The sequence below is a fragment of the Pteronotus mesoamericanus genome, unplaced genomic scaffold, assembly GCF_021234165.1.
Source record: "Pteronotus mesoamericanus isolate MK-2021 breed Mesoamerican mustached bat unplaced genomic scaffold, CSHL_Meso_final contig_116, whole genome shotgun sequence".
Lineage (NCBI taxonomy): Eukaryota > Metazoa > Chordata > Mammalia > Chiroptera > Mormoopidae > Pteronotus > Pteronotus mesoamericanus.
Window position 1 is genome coordinate 4,635,792 of NW_026555027.1, and position 22,912 is coordinate 4,658,703.

The 22,912-nt window shown below is 48.4% G+C and overlaps 1 protein-coding gene across 6 annotated transcripts in view; it reads right to left on the reverse strand.

Annotated features, from left to right (window-relative positions):
- Positions 1–1,465: 1,465 nt before the first annotated feature.
- HLCS (holocarboxylase synthetase) overlaps positions 1,466–22,912 on the reverse strand; it is a 163,557-nt gene continuing 142,110 nt past the window's right edge. For all 6 annotated transcript variants that reach the window (XM_054578235.1, XM_054578243.1, XM_054578226.1 and 3 more), the window contains exons 7-11: positions 11,080–11,147; positions 9,528–9,688; positions 5,740–5,854; positions 3,056–3,269; positions 1,466–1,659 (exon numbers count right to left, since the gene is read on the reverse strand). In XM_054578235.1, coding sequence (XP_054434210.1) covers positions 1,488–1,659; positions 3,056–3,269; positions 5,740–5,854; positions 9,528–9,688; positions 11,080–11,147 — 730 coding nt within the window. In that variant the 3' untranslated portion in view covers positions 1,466–1,487. The remainder of the gene's footprint in view (positions 1,660–3,055; positions 3,270–5,739; positions 5,855–9,527; positions 9,689–11,079; positions 11,148–22,912) is intronic.

The window sequence follows — 22,912 nt, forward strand, 5'->3', positions numbered from 1 at the left end:
GGGGCTGCCTGTGCCCAGCGTGAAGGCAGGCTGATTTTATACTGGAACCGCAGTCTCTGGAATTAGCCTGACCGGCTAAGCGCGGCGTAAAGATGGTGCTGCTCGCACAATAAGGCGATTTTGTTCAAAGCTGAGAGCTCCATCAAGTTTTCTTTCCACTAATTTCAGTTGGGACTGGCAGGAAGAGAGAAAAGTGGGCAAAAATTGGCCTTTTAAGGCTGAAAAGTAATGTGTATAATTCTCAAGTTCAATAGAGATAGGAGTTACATGGAAAAAGCATGGAGTACATCTGGAAATAGCAAATGTATATCAAAAGGCTTCCTTTCTTTTGTTCTTCGATGGGGACTTTTGGGATATCAGATTTTGAAGATCTTTTCTAAAGAGTGCGCGCATCTCGCTCTCATACACGCGCGTGCGCGCACACACCCTCCCTCCCTCTTATATCATGGTATTCCGTACCAATGGCACTTTCTGTCCTGTCACTATCAGAGGCAGGGGGCACAAAATGACGACTCAAAAGCGCAGAGCCCTGCGCCCCTGCGTTCTGGGTGTGTCGGCCTCCCCGGGGCCACCCGCAGCGCCCGCACCTGGAAGTTCCAAGTCCTCCCTGGCGTGTCCTGAGCGAGCACGCCCTCGCCTCCAGCTGTCCACCCCCACCCAGCGTCACCTCATCAGTCCATTAAGGATCTTGACCTTGATCCCATCCCTTTAGAATAGGCAGTAAAACTTATGAAAGGAGAGCTCCTAAAGTAAAGTCAAAGTAATTAACTGATTTCCTCTGTGAGGTCATTGCGGCTGTCCCATCTGGAGGCATCTCTGTGGCCACCGTCATTGTCATTGGACCACAAACCACCAGGCCAAGAGGAACGCTCAGAAGTTGACCTTCTCTTTTCTTCATTAACACAAAAATAAAACGAGGATTAAGTGTGAAGCCTGCTGCAGCAGGAAACTGCTCCCTGGGGGCTTATGACGGCTGCCACACCTTCGCTGCGCCACCGAGGACCCCAGGGCTTTCTTTGATTTGCTTTTTAATAGTCTAGGGGTAAAGGTCTCCAATACTGGGAAATTTCTGAATTACTCCATTGCGGTTTCCATGTAAAAAGGAGTTTGGGGTCGGGGAGCAATAAACACCCATTCAAGCCCAAGAGGGGAGAAAAATGTCACACCTACTGTAGGGCTTTACCTGAATGAAATCTTTTCCACTTGTCAACCCCCCACCCAGACCATCTTCCAAAACCAAGTGCAATGACAACTGAAGGCACAAACCTAAAGAACTAACAGGGTAACTGGAGGGAGAAAAAATCACCTACGCCTTTAAATTAGCTTCTGAGCTCCATGGGTGAGGCACAGGCAGACAGCAGATGGGAATGCTTGCTGCCGGTCGGCCCAGGGGTCCACCCGGGAGTCCACCCAGGGGTCCGTCCGGAGTCGTTGCAGCCGCTGCCACGACCCGCTGCCACGGCCCGCACCGTCTTCCTGCGTGGGTCCTACTGCCGTTTGGGGATGATGAGGTTTCTGAGCATATCAAAGGAGTTGCCATCCGGATGCACAGTGGCCACCTGGCCGTCCTCCTGGTGAACCTGAAGGAATCCGGAATCATCCAGGCCGACGATCCACACTTTGGGCCCCTCCGCGCTTCCCAGGTGGACTTGCTGGGCGCTGAGAAGGAAGCACAGGGAGAGTCAGGGAATGTAATGCAGCCGTCTGGGGCGACTGGTTACGCCGTGCCCCATTACAGGAAGGGACGTGGGCCGCCACGGGCTGGGGCCCCGTGAGACGAGGTGCCTCCAGCCTAAGCTCTGACACTCACGGGCAGAGGGAACTGTCTGGGTGACAACTAGAAACACCGGGGTGATGGTCAATCCAACAGGGAGAGAGGAGCTGCTTCTCCTACCAACTGGTTGTCTGGACTGGCACCCGGCACCGCCTCCTCCCCCTCGCAATTTCAAGAAAGACTGCAACGCTCGAGGTGTTTGGCTGAGGCTCGGGGAAAAGGAGCTGAGCTGAAAGGTTTCATCTTATGAAATAAAGTTGGGTAGCATCAGCTACATGATAAACCCCTTCTCCTCTTTCTTTTGAATATTTTCCAAATGTACCAATTGAGTTACGTCCTTATTAACAGCTCAAAAGTACAAAATTTCCCTCCCCCAACATTTTTATTTTGAAGGATTTCAAACCTATAGAAAAGTTGAAAAAATAGTACAATGAACCTCATATTCTCCCTTTAAAGTTGCACAAACTGATCACACACACACACACACACACACACACACACACACTTTATAAGTTGCAAACATCATGACACTTTATACTTAAATCTTCATCCTGTATCTCCTAAGAACAATCTCCTGCAAAACCATAATGCTACTGTAACCCTTCAAAAACCCAATCCTGATTCATTAACATTACCTGATACGTGGTGCCATTAATATTCTTGTGGCTACTTCCTCCTGTCTAGGATCTAATTATGAATCACATAGTGCATTTAGCTGTCATGCCTCTTAACTTTCAAAAAGCGCCCACCTTCTCGTTTAAGACACTGGCGTTTTCGAAGGGGAGAGGTCTGTTGGTGTACACGTCAGTGCTCCTCATTCTCAGGATTGTGTGGGTGCATGCCCCACCCCCGCCCCACCTTCCCCGGGCATTCGGTAGAGTGCAAGGCTGGGCCCCGAGCTCCAGGCTTCTGATTCAGGAGGTCCAGGGCAGGACTCAGGAATCTGTTTTCTCAACAGGTTCCCAGGCAAGGCTACTGCTGCTGCCGGGGGAATCCCCTTGTTATCCAAAATATTCTACAATTTGGATCTGTGTTTTCACACTTAGAATCGCCTTAAACGTGCTGGCAGGAAGTGGCCTTCCCTGGTGGCCCCCACCCAGAGGCAGGGCAGGCCAGCTGGCCCTGTTACACGTGGCGGTGCTAACTTGCTCAAGGCGGTGCCCCCGGTTTCTCTGTCAGAGGTAAAAACTCACTGCCTCGGCCAGGGCTGGGTCCCACCCTAAGACACCGGACATGGCCGGGCGGAGGGCTTGGGCGGCACGCAGCCGGTCCAGCACTGACCTGTGCACCCAGTACTTGTAGTAAAGCGGAAGCACGCTGTTCGGCCCTTCGTCCTGGAATCTGTCGATCAGGCCCTCCAGCCTGGTCACGGCTCTGGCGATGAGGCGGTCGGGCCCCAGGGGCGCCAGCCCTGCCCCGTGCTCCCTGTTGTACTCCACGATGAGGTCGTTGATGCATATGGTGGGGTTGCTGTTGGTCACGTTAAATCCACAGCCTGGTCACAAACACACAAACAAACAAACAGCTGGAACACAGGAGCAGCTCAGCCTATGGACACGATCACACGTTCCTTCAACCACCTGGAGAAAGGTACCACTTTTACTGTCAACTTCCTGCTTCCCAGTCCTCCTCTTGGGTTTAATTGTCCCCACCCACTTAGAGAATGACGTGTCAAAACAAACAAGCAAGCAAAACAGAACCAGAGACGAGAGGTGGAAGAGAAGAACAAACTGACAGTGGCCAGAAGGGAGGGGGACGGGGGTAACAGCGGAAAGAAGGGGGAGGGTCAAGTCAAGAACAAGTATAAAGGACCCAAGGACAAGGACACAGGAGGACTGACTGTGGGGAGTGGGGGGCAGGGCAGGGGAGAGTAATGGGGGGCAAATGGGACAACTGTAATTGAACAATAAAAAAATAATAAAAAACAAACAAACAGCATGACATGCTTCTTTGAGTCCATCTTCCTCCTCTTCCTGCTTTCGCACCCTCATCAGGCCAGGGTCACCCCGACCTTACTGCCAACGGGCTGGAAAACAGCGAGCCGCTTCGGGTGCAAGTAAACACAAGCCAAGAACGGGACAAAGCTTTTAAAACAATGAGCGTGTGGTCTAGCCCAGAGCTGCAGCTCAGACCAGTCTCTTCTTTCTTTTCCTACTTGAATAACAGAACACATGCTTGAAAATAAAGAATTTTATTCAGGTCTTAAGGAGTAAACTCTGGATTCAGAGATTGCAAATGCTCGCCACGGTATAGCCCTAGAACACATCTTTTAATACTTTATCCTTGGATGTCTTTGGTGCTGGGCTTATGCTGCTGGCAAGGGGCCAACCCATGTCCACTGGCTCTTCAGAGGCTCCCAGACCGAGGCTTCAGGAAAGCGAGTTACCAGCTCCGGGGCCAGAATAGGCTTATCTTTGCTGTTACTCAACACCACCACCCTCTCCTGAGCGGCGAGTCTTCAGAGAAGCCGAGCCCGCATTTTCAGCAGGGCCCTGAATCAGCCTCAAAGGGGTCTTCACTCAGCAGTGAAATACCACGAGAACTAAGCAGCGGGACGATCATGTTCTCGGGGGCCTCTGAGAAGACAACCCCCCAAAATCTCTTCGCACATAACAGCGGTGTTTACAGTAATGGTGCTCTTGGCTGTGTTCTGATCCATTTCAGTGTAGAGGGAAGCACTGATTGGCCTCGGCAATTTTTTTTTTTTAATATATCGCCTATTAAAATATAGAGCAACGTAAGTTACACCTGGAGAAAACAAACAACTCCTGCAACAGGGCAGAATCTGCAAGGGGTTGCCAGCTCACTTGTTCAGCACCACACACCCCCACAGCACCTACAGAGCTAAGGCATGGGGTTAAGTGTGCACGGTGCTGAAAATACTCTTTTGTTGTCACTAATTTCAGTAGTCACCAATTAAAAGTGAGGGGGAACTAGCAACACTCACTATTGTCAGCATAGGCTGAGTCCCTCCAAGGACCAGAGAGCAGCCCCCCTGGGGACTCTGAATGTTTCTGCGTCAGACACCCTCTTCGCCCCCTCCCATGGCCTTCAGGATTTGCTGAAAGCTATGGATTCTCCCCACAGGAAAATGCTGCGTGTCCCTCACGCTGACTGCATTCCTTGGCTCACCCAGGCCTCCTCAGCATCTGTGGACTCTACTTAAGAACTTCTGCATCTACAAAAAAAGAACTACACATCTCTGTGTCTAGCCCAGCCATTCACGTGAAGATGGGAAACGGAGCTTTGGGGGCAAGGGGCTGCGTGCCAGGCCGTGCTGCCAGCGGGGAGCAGAGCCGCAGGCTGAGCCCTGTGCTCTTCAGCTGGCACTCCCAACACAGGGGCGCACGCTTCCTGTCACCCGGCCGCTGGCCTCTCCCTGATGTCCAGGTGACCTACTGTAAATGCTGCGATGAACACAGGGAGCATGCGTTTTGTTTTGAGTTAGTGTCTTCGTTTCCTTTGGATGAATACCCAGAAGTGGAATTGCTGGGTCACATGGTAATTCTGTATTTAATTTTTTGAGGTATCTCCACACTGCTCTGCACAGTGGCGGCCCCACTCTGCGTTCCCACCAACAGTGCACCACGGCTCCCTTTTCTCCACATTCTCGCCAGCACGTGCTGTTTCTTGTCTTTTTGATAGTAGCCATTCTGACAGGTTATGAGGTGGTATCTCATGGTCGTTATTTTCTAATTCGACAAGAAGCAGGGGCGTGGGAAGGTGTAAGAAAATGTGTTTGACGCGAAGCCCATTTGGTTTTCAAGGCCACAGACAGGAATGCTCACCCCTGGAAGCACTTCCTACCCCTCTGCCTGTTTTGCACACATGTTGTATTCTACACGGACAAGACTCAAAGCAAAAGTGATTCACAGGACAATTCACTACTCCCCCAATATAGCCATGGACAAACATGTTTATTTGTATTAACCTGAAAGTGCTGGGGAAAGGCTTCAAACACTTACCAATAAGTATATAAAATGTTTCTCCCACAAGTGTTGAGCTGACCAGAACTCCACCGAGCTTCATGAGGTCACTGTAATAAATGTCATTCGGCCACTTCACCCGTAAGTTGATATCCTAAAGGAGAACCTGCATGTTAGTCACTCAGGCAGTCACAGGACCCACAGGGGCCAGCTGAGGTCATCCAGCTACAAGGAAGGTCAACAGAGTACTCTCGAACACAGGGTCACATCCTCTCCTTTTTTTCAGAATGATAATCACTCCTTTGGGAGAAGCCGGTGTTAAAGCACCTCTTGGGGCCAGAAGGGGAGAGACCTAAAAAATTGATCCGGCGTTGATCCCATCCTTCTCCCCACCCCCATCGCTGTTTATCATCATCAGAAACACTTTCTGAAGGTGCCTCTCTGGTGAACTAAGTTCATTATCTCAGGTGCACCACCATGGGCAGGGGGCAGGGAGAAAACAGTACTATTGGGGCCCAAGGAGCCCGGGCGCAAGTGAGAACTCCGGCCCTCGGTTAGCCAGGTCACACAAGGCGGGCCCACGTGGCTCCAGCAGAGCACTGTGAGGGCACAGGGAGAGGCTCGCTTCAACGAGCCAACAGAGAAGGCCCTGAAGAGCGCCAGCAGTCAGCTCAGGACAGGGAAGTGGACTGCTCCTGAAGGCTGTGCCCCGGGCGGCTCGGCCTGTGCCCCGGTCACAGTGGACCACTCCGAGGGTGACGGAGACCAAAGAGTGGCTGATAGCCTCCCAGTGCCCTGGCGCTGGCTCTTCCTGCCCTGGGGCAGGCCTGGCACCAAGCCCCTTCGCAGCACTGGTTGTATGTCACCTCTACCAAAGCCCTATGTTTGCTATAGTGTCACCTTGTTGAATAGAGGAAGAAATGGAAGCACAAAGGACTGCATGGTTTCCTGAGGTCAAGTCACTAGGACGCGGCAGAGCTGGGCTTCAAACCCAGGGCTTTCTGACGCCAAGCCTGGGTGCTCCATGCTATCGGGTTGGCCAAAAAGTTTGCTTGGCTTTTTCCGTACGATGGCTCTAGTGGCACTTAGTTGTCTTTAACTTCATTCGAAACAATTTTGTTAGACTGTATTGTGATGGGTGTCATATCAGTGTGCAGTTAAAGAAACATCAAAATTGGCCAATTTTTGTGGAGCCATTTTAATATTGAAGATGGAAAAAATAAGCAACACTTCTCGCATATTATTTTTTATTATTCAAGAAAGGTAAAAACGCAACTGAAATGCAAAATAAAAATGCGTACAGTGTATTTCAAAAGTGTCAAAAGTGGTTTGTGAAGTTTTGTGCTGGAGAGTTCTCACTGGATGATGCTGCACAGTCAGGCAGACCAGTTGAAGTTGATAGTGATCCAACTGAGACATTGACTGAGAACAATCAATGAGATACCACGGGGGAGATAACTGACGTACTCGAAAATATCCAAATCAATACCGTTACTGGTGAAAACGACACCTGTGTCTCAGTTTACAGAACCCCCGCGGACGTTCTGGACCGCCCAATGCACACCGCAGCCCATCGCTTCGAAGGCCTTCTCTCCCCTCAGCAGGCTTTCCTTTCATCCTGGCCGCTGAGAACGTGTTTCTCTTATGTTTCTGTTCAAGCTCACCTGCCTTCCTGCCTTGGTAGAACATTCTAGGCTGAGAGAGGAAAGGCAGGGACACAAAAGAACAAAAGTATAAATAAAATGCAGGTGTCCGCCACCCTCCATAATGGATAAGCAGCGTGCTAGTTCGTCTCTGTCCAGAATAGGATTCTCAGTGGAGGGGACAAGGTGTCCCGCCCCAGGGCACATTGGCCAATATGGGGAGACGCTTCTGCTCGTCACAGTTTGAGGGAGTCCTGCTGTCATGTGGTGAGTAGAGGCCAGACATGCTGCTCCACGTCCTACAATGTACAGGATGGTCCCCAACCAAGATGTGGGGGCCCAAGCGTCCGTGGTGACAAGGCAGAGAAATGCTGGTCTAGAAAATGGGTCATGTGGAGACTGGTCTTGGTTACTCCGGTAGTTCCCTTCTTCTTCCTCACCTGCCTCCTGGGACTGCTGGGAGCACAGGCTCCGCCCTCCGGGGTGGCGCTCACTTCTGCGCCAGCCCTGCTCTCAGGCACCTGTGTGACTCCCTGTGTTCAGACAGACTTAGTTAAGGATGCGGCTCCTGCAATGTTGGGCTGTCACGCAGGTAAATGGTGATATCCAGTCCATGATGAAGAGGAGGGCCGCACGTGCTTATTTTCCATGTTCTTGACCATCTATTCAAACGGCTGTCATGGGCCCCATATATCAAATGCTGGGTTGGGCTCTATTCCTGTGCTCAGAGAGCTGGTTACTTTGTAGGAGGCCAGGAGCTCAAATAACTCTGCTTTGGAGAGATCCGTGGAGACACCGCGAGAGAAGCTGAGACATTGGAAGTGCCACAGGTGTTACGGGAGGAGCAGCATGCGGACTGAGGGCTTAGGGAATGGCCTTTGGCCCCCAGGCGATCAGAACCCCTGGAAGAGGAGCAGGAGTGGGGTAGGGACAGGGCTGCAGGAGCCTGCGGGGACCTCACAGACCGATAGACCAAACAGCAGCAGCAAGAGCAGGTTCTGGAAAGAACGGCAAGCATCACGGCGATGCTGCCTCTGGTCTGGGGAGGCCAGCAAGATCTGTGTCCTGCTGGTGGTTTCTGGCTGGGGGCAAACTGGGGCCATAGTGAAGAACACAGGAAAGGCAAACTAGACGTGGTGAACTCTGATGATCCTCCTGCTGTACTGTGCAAGTGAATAAAATGCAAATCCAAACAAAAGGCACAGCCTGCGGGTGAGCTGAAGGGCTGTGGAAACAGGATATGGACTTGGGTGGGAGTGTGTTAAGGGGGATGGGGCCCCCCAACCTGAGCTGCTGAGGGCGAGCTGCCCAGTGCCCTTCCTGAGGCCCCAGCGCCTGGCATGGCCTTCGCACTTCGCGGGCACTCACGGAATGCTCACCAGGTTCACAAGTGAGGCCGTGAGGTCAAAATTGAAACCATGGAAAAGCTAGCGGGGTCCGGGCTCTGCTTCTCTGTTAGACTTGGACGAGAGGCCTCTTCTGAGAGCCCTGAGTTCATCATGTTCCCTCAGAATTAATGCGATGCCCGGTTTTAGCCTGACAGAAAGAAGAGCTACAGGAGGGAAGAAGGCGGGGGACACCCCCGCTTTTATAGCCGTATGGAATTCCTCCTGGAAAAGTGAAAAAGGGGATATGGTAGGTCGAAGCCAGGTACCGGAGAAAAGGCTTTCAGTGACTGTGTTAACTGATCCCTTTTCCTTTTCTTCTTAATAACTGACACCAAAGCATCCAACAGCAACGGCGAAACGGGCACAGAGGTCCCAAACACACCTGCACACTGAACTCAAACCACTGCGGACAAGCATGGCTCTGCTGAGTACAGGATGTGGTAATGAAGCTGGGAAGTGAGAAGGATTCTGGGGGTCTATAAAATAAACCTTCTCACCAGAAAACACAAATAGCCCCATCCAGTCCAACGTGCTTTGATGGAAAAATAAAAAAAAAGTCTCGCCCCCTTACCAGGCTGTTTGACAACAGGTCAGAGCGGGGAGCCCGGGGAAGGCACCCTGGCGAGCCTGAAGCAGCTGTAAAACCCAGCAGTGCTGCTAGAGCCCCGGGCACGCTGATGCCGCTTTGCAGAGAGCAGCCAAGCTCTGCATGCAGCAACCGCGCAGGCGCGAGCTACTGGCAGCCCGAGCCATCTGCACGCAGAGCGGGGACAGGAGGGGAGGCAACCGCACATACCTGGTACCCCGGGATAGACCTGACCGCCTCCACCACAGCCAGGGACATCAGGTGCTGGACAAACGGGATCCTCTGCCCCAGCGGCGACCTCAGCGGGACGGAGACCAGCAGCGTGAAGAGGGCGCATCCCACGGGGCTCAGCCACACATTCCTTCCTCGCCCTGGAAGACAGGCCCCCCCCCCGGGGAACTGGCATGTTGTACCAGGAAAGGGGTCCAAGGACTCAGAGCCACATGCTAAACACATGTCCCCCCCTGAAAAAACCCAGGCTGGTGGTGCCGTGTGGATGTTCTGGGGTTAACTCAGTGACAGAGCAGCTTTTGGAAATTGAAAGCTCTCCTCCTCGAGGAGCGTCTGACTCCGGGAGCGTCTGACTCCGGGAGCGTACCGTTCGTGCCTGGATGATCCAAAGCCTCACAGTGACAGGGCACCCCTCTCACACAGATTCCTGCCCTAAGGCGACACGGGCCAAACCGAGACGGGGAAGCCAGCCAGATCTGCGCTGGTCCGGGGGAGCTCCCGGAAGCCCCTTTGCAGAGCGGTTCTTGCCGCGGTGACAGCCACAGAGCACCCCGAGTGTAGTAGAAACCAGACGGCTATGCACTGCAAATGGGAGAACTGTATGGCATGCGAATTATATCTCACTGTTACTTAAAAAAAGGAAGCTGAACTTAAAGGTGATCCCTGAAATAGGAGATACAGCTAATTGAAGTTTTTCTTTTTTTAACCACCATATCGAGTCCCACAGCTTTTGGTAAAATGAAAATTTTTTTCTCCTTGTGTTCAAAAGAAATGTTTAAGGGAAAGAAGCATAAAACTGTATTCCTCATTCCTTTGCTGCTTCTGAAAAAGGCATAAGAGCCTGACAGTTAAAAGCGCCTGTGGGTCAGCCTGGCGCTGGCTGGGGGTGGGGAGGGACAGGGGCTGAGTGCCTCCCACAGGACCGCCGACTCCGCAATCTGCTCTCAGCCTGGCACAGTGGCTTCTGGGAGTGTGTGGGCTCTTGCCCCCGAGAGTCAGCAGGAGGCAGAAGCTCTGAGCAGCCCTCTGCTTCTCTGGGGCACTTTGCGAATGAGCACTGCTCCCTGCACACAAACTGCAGTGCCAGCTGGGGAAGAGGCTGGCAGGTGAGAGGCGCCTCCCGTGACCCTCCGGAGGGACAGAGCCCCACAGAGAGCCCTCAGGAAAATAAGCATCTCTGGAACACAGTTAGGAGTCACCAACTACAATGCCTAGACTGTGTCAGAAAGAAGGATTTACAAGATGTAGGTAACAGAGTGTTAAAATCACCACAAGCAGATGTCAGGTGATTAATGAACATCTCAGTTTCAGAGAATGCTTTAATTCTACTAAGGCTCAATTTCTTGATCAATTCCACTCCCTCTTCCTCCATTCAATCTGCGGGGTGGGTGGGGCTGGTGGGGCAAGAAAACAAATGACTTCTACCTGGAGCCGCCCGTGGATAGGGATGCTCCATCTATCCACGCTCCGGCCACCAGAGTCAGATTTTAGAAAACAGACACAACACAAACGACAACAAACGATGACTGACCTTTGCCCTGTGTTTGGCGGACTGCGATGGCTATTAAACCCATTTCCTGCGGCATCTCAAACATCAACCTGCAAACGGTGGGAAAGACTGGTCAGCCAGAACAGGGACTCGGGCAGGAGGTCCTTCGGCGCAAGGTGGGGAACGTTGTTTACACTCTTTTGTGAGTCTGTGGGTAAAAAAGGCCACCTTCCGGCTTTCCAGGGACCAGACCCCACTCCCAGCCTCTGGGAAGATTGAGGAGGGGGAGCCACGGGTGCCTGCCTGAGCTGCTATCCAGTTTATTTAAGACGTTGTTACACTATATTTCTTCCGAATATCCCATCAACTTCTTTCTGATGTGGTGTCCCTTCTTCAAGTGACAACTAACAATTCCTGACATTTGTTTCCACTTACAGTGCATTTCTGTTCGAACCCCAGAACATAATCATAACAGAAGTTTCTGATTATTCAGAAAACCAATATGGTGGCAATAAAGCCGTTTAAAAGATACACTGTCCCCTGAGAACTAATTATGTTTTAACTATAGTAAATAAATCTACACCTTCTGAGAACTCGGGAGAACCTTGGATCATTTTAAGCTTGAGTTCTGCTTTTAAAATGGTTTCATTTAAAAGAATACAAACTTCCCTTTGGGGGATAGGTAGAAAAGTGCACTGCACTGCATCTCCACCAAATGAGGCAACGGCAACTTGTTTTCTGAAAAGGAAAGGGGAAAAAACCCTCACTTGGCGAATCGCCTCCCAGCTAAGCTCTACACGTGTTCACTCTGTACGCGGACGCTTTCTCCTCTGCGCTCCCAGGAGCTGCTGACCAGACACCGAGCAGCAGAGTTCATGGTGGGATTTATTAAAGCAAAAACAAGGTGTGCCCACTGTCAGGGCAGCTGCGGGGGCCTCTCTGAAGTCCTTTCTGGGGGCGGGAAGAGGCAAGGGCACAGATGAGGGAGAGCTGGTGTTCTGAGTAAACTGAGCCCCCACCATCATTTCCAGGGGTCCCTTCAGGCCTGTGCCAAGAAGAAAGGGCTCTACAGAAAGTCCACGCTCTGCATAGATCTTCGTCCTCTTCTCCGGGCTCAAGGAACCGGGTGGGACTTTACAAATGGTAAGAGAAGAAAAATACTTAAGGCAGAGAAAAGCCACATAGTGTCTCTGTGTGCCCTGGCTCGCAGAGCTGTGCACGGGCGTGTGCAGGCCCCAGGGAGGAGGCGCCTGGAGACCCCTTTACTTGCTAAGATGAGCGGGCCCGTTGGGCAAGAGGCCGCCTGGGCCACAGACACAAGGCGCTCCCAGCGAGCAGGCCGCCCGCGCCCGCAGGCCAGGCCCACTTCCACCGCCCATGAAATACAGCTCCGGAGGTATTTCTCTTGGACACCATGAATGACCCATTGAGACCGACGGACCTAGACATGGTCGGGCTCCAAGAAGAAAGCGTCCTTCTCTTGTGTTGCACCGGCAGAGGCCTAAGAAGGAAGCTTTGTCCACACCGGGAGGGTTCCGCAGCCCTTCACCTGGGCGAGGCCCTGGGCTCTCGGGGAGGGGCTCACAAGCGTCCTCGGAAGGGGGTGATTTAGCCTGTCGGGAGCGCACTGCGGAGGCTCTCTCTGTGGCAGGCAATCTAGGGTGTTCATGAAACAGGCAGCAAGTAGACAGTCGTGTGCTACAGGCAGCGACTGCCATGGCCGAACCGGGGGCAGGGGGCGGAGGATATTCAGAAACCAAACCCAGACTCCCAGAACAAAGAGAAATGATTAAGGGAACATATGCACGAAACTGCTGGAGGCTTGGCAGCAGTTAACAGGGCATATTGATGAGAAACTGGGTTTGTGCCTCTGAAGGCCAAGAGGAAGCTGCGAGGAGGGAGACGGACGGGGAAGGGGGCGAGGCTGAGCCGGAGACAACTGGAGGCCGCCAGATTTATTTGTGCATCTGAGATAACTCTGGGGGCCAAACCGCACGGCCGCGGGCAACAAAGAAGCATTTGTGGACTTTGTCCACTGTGCATCTCCCAGGGAAGGTGCTGGAGTTCGCTTCGGCAGCGAGGAGGCACCATAAGTGCATTTCCATCCTGGCTTGATGATATTCTCACAAAAGGAAACAGAAAAAGGGAAAGAAGGAGGGGGTGACATGATTACCTCCCTGCCTCTGTGTATTTTCTTTCCTCACTGGCAAAGGCTGGGGAGCAAGAGGTCTCTGAGAGGGGCGGTCGAGCGCACTCACTGCAGGACCAGCCGGGTGCGCGAGGAAGGCGTCACTTCTGTCTGACACATCCACAGACCCACTACGGTCCCCTCTGCAGACAGGACAGTGTCCTGGCCCCTGTGGTTCCTCAGGACCTCATCGCACCTACGGGGTGCTCTGCCTCTGGGGACACGCTGAATGTCGTGGTCGTTGGAATCCAGTTTCAGTAATTCAGACTGACCTACAAGACAGGCCAGTATGAATTAGTGAAAATTCTGAAGGAACAAAAACTTAAATTCAGACCCAGTCAATCCGCTTTGGGGACTTGAACCTAAGGAAATACTCCAGATTCTTCACAGTGCCATATGAGTAAAAATTTGTAAATAACCTAAGTGCTCATTAGGGGAATGGTTATGTTAATTACAGTACATGAAATCAATGGAATAATTTGTAGTCATTAAAAATCATAGTTATGAAGACTCCATAGCAACACGGAAGAAATGCTTGCAGTGGAGTGTTAAGTCCAACAAGCAGGATACAAAAACTACACATGCTTTTATTCCAGCTATGTAAAATTCACAGGAAAGAAAGGAGGTGAGATTTGACAAAATCTTTTTAATTTTTAAACTTTTCTTTAACATGATTAGTTACCTTTAAAATTATTTTGGAAATGTTTTCAGGGGGGAACATGGTTTTTATGTTCAGATATAACATTTGTCATTAACAATTCATAAATACTTCTAAGAATAGGGCTCAAAGAGCACTTTAAAAATAGACAACAGTTCTCTGTAGCCCAATTTTATTATGAAGAGCTTATTTGATAGTAATTAATGAGCAAGAATTCTTAAAATCAGTCTTTTCATATGCAATGACAGCCTCCTGACTTGGTGACTGTATTTCTAAGATTAAAGCCTGAGAGGAATTCCAGGGACACAAGAGAACCCGGGGCACTACTATGCGCCGCAGCGCCGCACTGTGAGGGACCAGGACCACCACCAACAGTGACAGAGGGATGGAAAAAACTCACAGCAGCCACATATGAAAGAGTGGGTGTCGCTTAACCCCTGGTGACGTGGGCAAATGCCCGCTGGACACTACAAAGTGACTTGATCGGGATGTGAAAGCCTACATGCAGTATGGCTACAAAATATTAGCTGTGGTTATTTTAAGGAGTTTCATTATTTTAAAAATACAGATAAGTACAAAGCAGAAAATAAGCCATCCATAGAAGTCCTTCTTGAAAATTTACCTTCCAGAGATTACACAGAACATAAGGAAGACATTAAAATCATCATACAATTCTGGGTTCACTTTCAGGAGATACTGCTATTGTCTCCTCTTCTTACTAAACGCATATAGTCTTTAAGACATTTTCTCCATTAAAAAACACACACACTTAGATACGTTTTACAAACTAAGTTTCTGACAATTGAAAAAATTCCTTATTTGCAGTATTAAAATGCTGTTGTTGATATTTAGCTACAGACCTTCTCATCACATTGACAGCTAAAAGGAAAGGCTTTGCCTCAGCGCCGGGCGCCCTGTTCACGTGGGCTGGCCCTGCCGTGCGCACTGACAGAAGACTCAGGACACGTCCTGGCAGGGATGACCTCCAGGACGTGGAGGCACAATTATGGGATGATTTCAGCAGCTTTTATGTTGTTCTATGTCATCTCCCGGTGGTAAAATTTCAAGTGGCTTTTAATTTCTTTACACTTTTCTGAATTTTCCAATATCCCCACACTTGGAGTACATTCATTTTATAACCTGGGAATACACTATTCGCCAAGAGTTTTGAAAACACGGCTTCTCTTCAAGTGGGTTATGGACACGTCTGCCCGCTCACTAGCAAATCATCTCCTCCCTTTCCAAGAGATGACAGATTCACAACACAAAGGCCACCAACCGCACGAGTTTCCTGAAACTCACCCCACAGGCCTCGCCTGTCCCTCGCCCTGCGGGCCTGGTGGCTGGGTCCCCTTACGGTCCTCTGTGGCCTGCCTCTGGGCTGGGCAGCGGCCTCCATCGCTGCCTGCACCGCTGCGGCGTCGCGGCTTAGTCTGTGAGCCATATGTTCTCTGCTGCGAACGTCCAACCCAGAGGTACCAGCCCAGAAGCAGCCACAGAGAGCGTGTGCGTGAGCCGGGTGGCTGTGCTTCAGCAAAGCTGTATAGACACAACTTTCCGTTGCATCTATGTTCATGTGTCATGATACGGTATTTTTTTAATTACTAGACTTTATTTTCTGAGCTTTAGGTTTATAGAAAAACTGAGCAGAATGTACAGAGTTCCCTTCGCATATACCCCACCAATCTCCGCTCAGTTTCCCTATTATTAGCACCTCCCATTAGTGAGGTACATTTGTTAGAACTGGTGAACCAATATTTGCTCAATACTAATACACAAAAACTGGTGACTTGACTTTGATCCATCTGGGTAAGGGAGTGTGCTAGGTTTTTCCACTGTGAAGTTATTTAATAAATACTTGTGGAAAGTAATTAATAAATTGTAATTAATACTAGTAATTAATAAATTATTGTGGAAAGACAAATGTTTCTCATGAAATCCAGTCTACTAGTTTTGCATCTGTGGATGAACAACTGTATTTTTGGATGACTGCCAAATAGTGGTTTTCTGATTCTATCACTTCTTTCATAGTTATTTGTTGGGATACTACTGTGAGAGCCTTTTCTTCTCCCCCACTTATTTATCTATTTATTTACTCATATCAGAATGGACTTAGGGATTCTTAGTCAATAGGGTATATACTTTCCTATCATTGTTTACTTTGAAGTTCAGCTGCCCCAGATTTGGAAAGTGGACACTCCTTCAAGCCAGTTCCTGTCTCCCACTTAGATGTCTCTGTCGTCATTCAGTAATTGCTTAGTTTCTGGCCTCAGAAGATGTTCCAGGCTCCTATTTAACTTTCTCAGCCCCAGCCCTGGAATCAGCCATTTACACAAGGATATTGGGCTCCTTTTAGTGGAGAATGGTATTTATAAAACAAACCTGGGTGTTGGGAAATAGCTAGAAAGTCCTTCCTCCCCCGGATTGCTCCCTCCCTCCCATCCATACATCAATCCATCTACCTTAAAAGCCATGAGTTCACTGAAAACTCCAAATCCAATCCAACACAAGGTTCACTCTAGTCTCTCCTTTCTATATTTGTAACTTCATTCTCCGGTAATAAGAAATCTGGCTCACATTACCTCAAATGTATTTACTTATTTGCTCAACACTATAATACACAGAAAGTGGTTTCAGAGTTGCTGACCCATGCTACTGTGAAAAACAAACTTACTAACTAGGATTCAATATCTATGTACAGTTCTTTTTGTCTTTTGCCTGAGGGAATATAGTAAATATTATGTTTAAAAGTTCCTTGGGCTTGTTCCTTTTTCTTTCACTTTAGTGTGGTCATGCTATTCATGTGAATTAAGGTTAGGCTTCATTGTACTTCTGCACTCCATTATAGGGTCCCGGCTGGAATCCTTGTTTCTTTTTCATTTTTAACTTGGTTCCAAGGGTCCGAACTGCACAGGGAAGCACACTCCAAGAAGTGTCATGCTTTCCCACCCACCACGTCCCCCTACAGCTACCCTGCCTCTCCTCTCTGTAAATAACATTCAACTAATGTCTCTAGTTTCCGGTTTATTCTTCCTGTTGTATCTTTCTGCACAAATGAACAGATTTATGCGTATTTGCTTATTTCCCTTTCTTCCTTATAGAAAGTTAACCATTTTATAGATACTCCTTTGCTTTTTTTTTTCTTTCCCACTTACTATAACCTGGAAACATTCTCTGAATTCACAGAGCTCTTCCTCATTCTTTTTCTACAGCTGAGTAATAGCCATTGTGTGAATGTAGCATAGCTTATTCAACCACTCTCTGATGGGTAGGCATCTAGGTGGTGTCCAAACCAACAGTACAATGAATCCCTTGTTCATGTGTGTTTTTGTGTTGTTCAAGGTGTAAATTCTAGAAGTGGCGTGCTGAGCCAGACATGGACCCGAGACCCCTCCATGACTGAGGAACCAGCAAGCATGGGATGCGTGTTTCTGCACAGCCTCGCCAACATGGTGTGATGCCACACTTCTTAGCATTTGCCACTCTGATATAGAGAGATGGCATTTCAGTGTAGCTGTGCTCTTCCTCCTGTACATGCAGTTTTCAAACGTTTAAGGGATATGTATGTGTGTATGCATGCGTGCGTATGGTCTGTTCAGAAGGTATCCAGCCATGTAAAATGAAAAAGAGATATTTATTAAAGAACATACAAGAAACATTGTACATAGGACAATGATGCCTCAGTCCCCTTCAAAGTAGGCACCTTGGGACCTCACACAGGTCTCCCAGTCACCGTCAGCTGCCCTGTCTTATCTTCTTGAATCTCACCCACGGTCTGAAATCTCTTCCTTTTCCAAGGTGATTTTAGTTTGGAGAAAAGCCAGAAGTCACAGGGCGCCAAATCTGGGTCATAAGGGGGGCTGAACTGTCTGGGTGATGTGATGTTTCACAAAAAAACTGCATGAGATGTGATGCATGAGCAGGCGCGTTGTCGTGATGAGGCTGCCAAACACCAGTTGCCCATAGCTGTGGTCTTCTGAGTCATCCCAGTAGTTTCCACGGAGGAATGTTCAAGCTTAGTGCAAAATTTAATGCAGATTAATTGCTCTACTCGCTTGGCCATTTTGAATTTTGAAAGCGACAGCCACACAGTACACATGCTCACTCAACGGCATCTACTGTCCTCACTGACTAGTACAGTGAAGTCATCCTTGTTCACACATGCACATTCCAGTCTACTCTCCTTGGCTGCCAGGTTACACTGATGTCACACAAACTATTCTCATTATATTAACAATGGCTGCACGTTTTCCAGACTAACTATACACACACACACACACACACACACACACACACACATATGTATATATATTTAGTGTGAATTACCTATTCATGTTTTTAACAGTTCCTTCTATATTAGGAAATATTAGTGCCTTATCTGTGTTATCTTGCCAACATTTTCTTCCAGTTTGTTCCCTTTTGATACTGACTTTTTTACTATATAAAACTTTTCTGATTTTTGATTTTTATGTAGTCAAATGCATCAATCTCTTTTTTAACTGCCTCTTATTTTTGTGTCCTCATAGCCCTTCCCTATGTTCATGTTATACAGGAATTCACCCACTTATTTCTAGTACTTAAAGGGTTTCACTTTTTAAATTTAGATCCCTGATCCATTTGGTGCTTATTCTTACATACAGTGAAAGGTAGGGATCTGATTTTATCTTTTTTAGCAAATGTCTATCAAATTGTCCTAGGACCATTTTCCAAAAAGTCTACCTTTGGCACAGGAATTTGGCACTAAATTATATACTAAAGTTCTATGTGTAATTGGGTCTATTTTTGAACTTTGTATTCGTTTCTGCTGGTCTCTCCATTTATTCATTGGGGAAATACAGCATTATTTTAATACAGAGGCTTTACCATGTGTTTTAAAATCTGGCAAGGGTGGTACTACTTCATGGCTTTTTGTTTTCACTGTTTTCCTGACTATTCTTGCATACTTTTCCAAATAACCTTTAGCATCTACTTGTCTAGCTTAATAGTAAGAAAAAAGTAATGGTATTTTAATACATTAAATTTATTAGTTAATTTGGGAAGAACTGACATCCTTGTGATATTGAGTTATCCTATCCATGAGCAAGGCATGTCTTACATTTTGTTCAAGTCTACTTTTGTGTATTTCAGACATGTTTTAAAGTTAGCTCATGTAAATTTTGCACATTTTTTATTAAATTCGTTCTTATATATTTTACCTTATTTGTTGCTATTGTAAATGCATACCAGAACAGCCTTTACTGATTACTGTATGTATCTAGAAAAACTATTTCTGTATGTTGACTTTGTATCGCACTCCCTTGCTGGTTGCTGTTGCGTGAATTAGAGAATCATTGATTCTCTAAGTCCCCTAGGTATACCATCATAGCATGTGCGGGCAGGTCCAGTTTCCCTCCCTCTTCAGTTATGCCTCTAGTTGGCTTTCTTCATCTCTTTGGATTGGCTGACACCTTCAGTGTAATGTTAAGTAGAAGTGGAGACAGTGGGCATCCTTGCCTTGTTTCTAATCTTGGTGGAACCCTTACTTTTTAGGATTTTCCCACTAAGATGTTCTATTTAGGACACCTAAACAATCCTATTTTTAAAAAATACCTATTAATTCCTATTTCTGGAATGTATTTATTATGATGTTGAATTTTATAAAATGCTCTTTTAGCATCTAGGGTGATAATCATATGCCTTTAATCCTTCAATCTATTAATATGTTAAGGAGTTAATGTATAAATATATTAATTTTTTGTAATATTGAACCAACCTTGCACTCTTAAAAAAATCTGACCATGGTGTATTCTTTTCTTAATGTGGTATTGAAATCTGTTAATATTTATTATTTCTGGTGCTCACAGGTGATATTTTTCTGTAATTTTTTGGCATTATCTTTAATATATTTAAATACCAACATAATTTACTTCACTATAAAAGAATGTGAACTCTCCCCTTCAATTTCTCTGAGCCCAAGCTCTTCTACTGCAGTACTGCCTTCCAACAGGACTGAACAGAAGTCTCCGCCAGGGATCCCACAGGACAATTCCAAGGGAATTTGCAGCTCGTGGGGAACTAGGCAACAAGTACCACTCACATGGACGGGGGTCAGGAATTTATGCCCAAGGACAGGCCTGAGGCTTCACCCTCACACCAGACAGACCATGAGTAGGACAGACCTCAGACCTCCTTCACAACCTGGACCATGTCTGGCGGAGATCAACTGCCCAGGGAATGCCCAGGTCTCTCATGTTTACCAACAGCGCCAGAGATGCAGAGGGGCCTGTTTTAAGACATTCCTCAATCATTTCTGTTAAAACTTCAGAAATAAGTGAGAACATATTTAGATGTTCTGCAGTGTACTTTTCACTCAATTTTGACAGATGACTCAGCCTTTGTTAGGAACTACCAAGCTCAACAAATGTTAAGTCTTAACCACAATCCTGTAACAAAGCAGCTCATCAGAACCACATGTGGATTTTTAGAGAACAAAACAAAGCAAACAGATGCAAAGACCCCATCTTGGCGCTACTGAATCCCCATCTCCAGAGCCAGAGCTTGGGCGTGTCCTGGGTGATGCATGCAGCCGGTCCAAAGTCAGATGTTCTGAGACCACTGCACCAACAGGTATTTCTCAATAACTTTAAAAAAAAACAACTGTATTTCTTGAAAAATCCCCAGAGCTATGACAGCAAAATATCAGTAATTCTCCTCTGGCCACCACAACCACTGAAATTGAGTATTGCGTTCTTTTCATGTCCTCTAGGGTAATACAGAAACAGTCTGCATAAGAAGAGACGCTATTTTCTAGAGCTAAGGTGGTAGTTGGTGGTTGAGAAATCAGAAAACACGGAGAAGGGAATGAGGGATTGCCAGTGGGACAGAAAGTGGACACCAGAGGGTGCCTCTGGTACGAGGTTATGACTTGGTAATGGCACGTGTACCCTGTCAGTGTTCTGCTCCCCTGGGGTGGCTCCACTCATGGTCACCAGATATCAGGCCTGCTGTCTGGTGACCATGGTTTGCATCCCCATGAAGCACGGTAAGGGAGGGGCCCAGTCCCCTCCCTCCCTCCATCTCGCACCCCCCGCCCCGCCCCCGCTCCAGACTACTATTGCAATACAGCAGGGTCCCAGCAGTGGGTACACCAGCCAGCACAGCAGTTTTCTTTCCACTCACTTTAAGATTTCTCCAAGGCCTTGTGAATGAATGAATGAGTGAATAAGCTATGGATCTCCAACTACAGGTAAAGAATGGGATCTTCAGGCACTTAGAAAGTACCACAAGGTCCCAGACTGCATGGGACCCAGCGGTTCCATGTACTGAGCACCCAGCATGTGCTGGGTCCTTGGTGTGAGTGATTTTCTCACTTGAACACACTAGCAACTCTTGTGACGGTCATTGCCATGTGGTCTCAGTTTACTCATGAGGAAGTGGGGACTATGCGGCTTAGAGAGCCTGGCAAGGTCCCAGCACAGTTACCAGGGTCACCTGGATCCCAGGCCCACTTCCTGAGTCACTGTCAAAGAATCTCTTCCTTTATCAAAACAAAATTTGAAGGTGGACATACCACCAGTCTCTTACAATGCATCTTCCAGTTGTGTAAGTTTGATGGTCCTGGGGGTTAGACATTTTCTGTGAAGTTATGAAAATAGAGACCCAAAGAGTAACATAAAAATGGGGCTCTTGCATTTTTTAAGAACTGAAACAGAGTCATCTTAAATTTTTAAAAGCCAGACACCACATTTGTGCTGGATTTCATTTGTGCTGTCTTTTGTGCCTTGCCTGTTCTACGTGCTTTTGTTTCAGATATGCCCATCTTTCCTCCTCGGGTTTACATAAAAGACCACAATAGGCAGTTTCCTTACCTACGGAGCTGGGGGCTGCTGAAACATCTGGGCAGACAAAGCAATGAGAAGGTAATGAATTTCTTCCTCTAGAAAGGGAAGCTCCGCCCTTCCACTCAGGCCCTCACTGGGCCCTTTTTCCACCCCCGCCCCGTGGCCGCTCAAGGGTAATTATGATGAAGAGTTCCCTGCCCCTGCCAGCTGGCCTCAAAACCATCGCCTCTTTCACCAGCTTGCTGCCCTAGGTATCACCCTGCTGCCCTCCCTCGCAAGGCCCAGACCTCTCTGGGCCTTCCTCGGACCCCACCCGGCCAGAGATCAAGCAGCGTGCCAGAGCCGGTCGGACCAGAAAGCTTAGCACCAGCTTAACTCTTCCCTCGGTGGGACGGGGCTCCTTTCTTTCATGCAGGACTTTGCTCCATGATATGCTGGGTGTATGGCTCCCAGGACCTACACCCGGTTCTGAATCCAGTTCTGCAACAGATTTTTGTTCTGATGGTCGTTGTCCAATCACCCTCCCCAGTTCCGTTTTCCAGTGTGCTCTGCGGCCCCTCGAGGCTGGCCCTTGGTGGGGCTTCAGGCTGGCAGGACGCTTCGTACCCTGCTCCCTTACCGAATTCTTTTGTTGCAGTGAATTTCACCATGGATTCCTGAGGTTTCCTGGGCATACAATCGCATCAACTGCAGATGGAGACAGTTCTACTTCTATTTCAATGTATGTGCCTCTGACTGACTTCTCTTGTCTATTTGAAATGGCTTCTATCTCTAGGATGATGTTAAAGAGATGTGGAGTGGGTATCCTGGCCTTGGGCCTGGTCTTTGTGGAAATGCTCGCAGGGTGTCCCCATTAAGTGGGACACTAGCTTTAGGATTCAGGGGCTCTCCCAACATTGGGCCTCCGTCTCTACACTCACTGATTCTCTGAAGGGCTCTGGGAAATACATACCATTTCCTCCTGGTCCCTTTTGGCTCAGGATAGGGAGGGGAGGGCAGGGCAAAGGACTCTCTATGGCTGGTCCTGGAGACCCTGACACATGCAGGGCCCTGTCACCCTGCCCTCACCTCCATAAGCTGTCCCTGCCTCTCAGCTGAGTACTGCCTGTGCCCCGATGACCGCAGGTACCAACCTCATGCCCAGCGCAGTATCCTCATCCCTGTTTCAAAGGGACACTTGTGCATGGAGATGCCACTGAACACTGATGC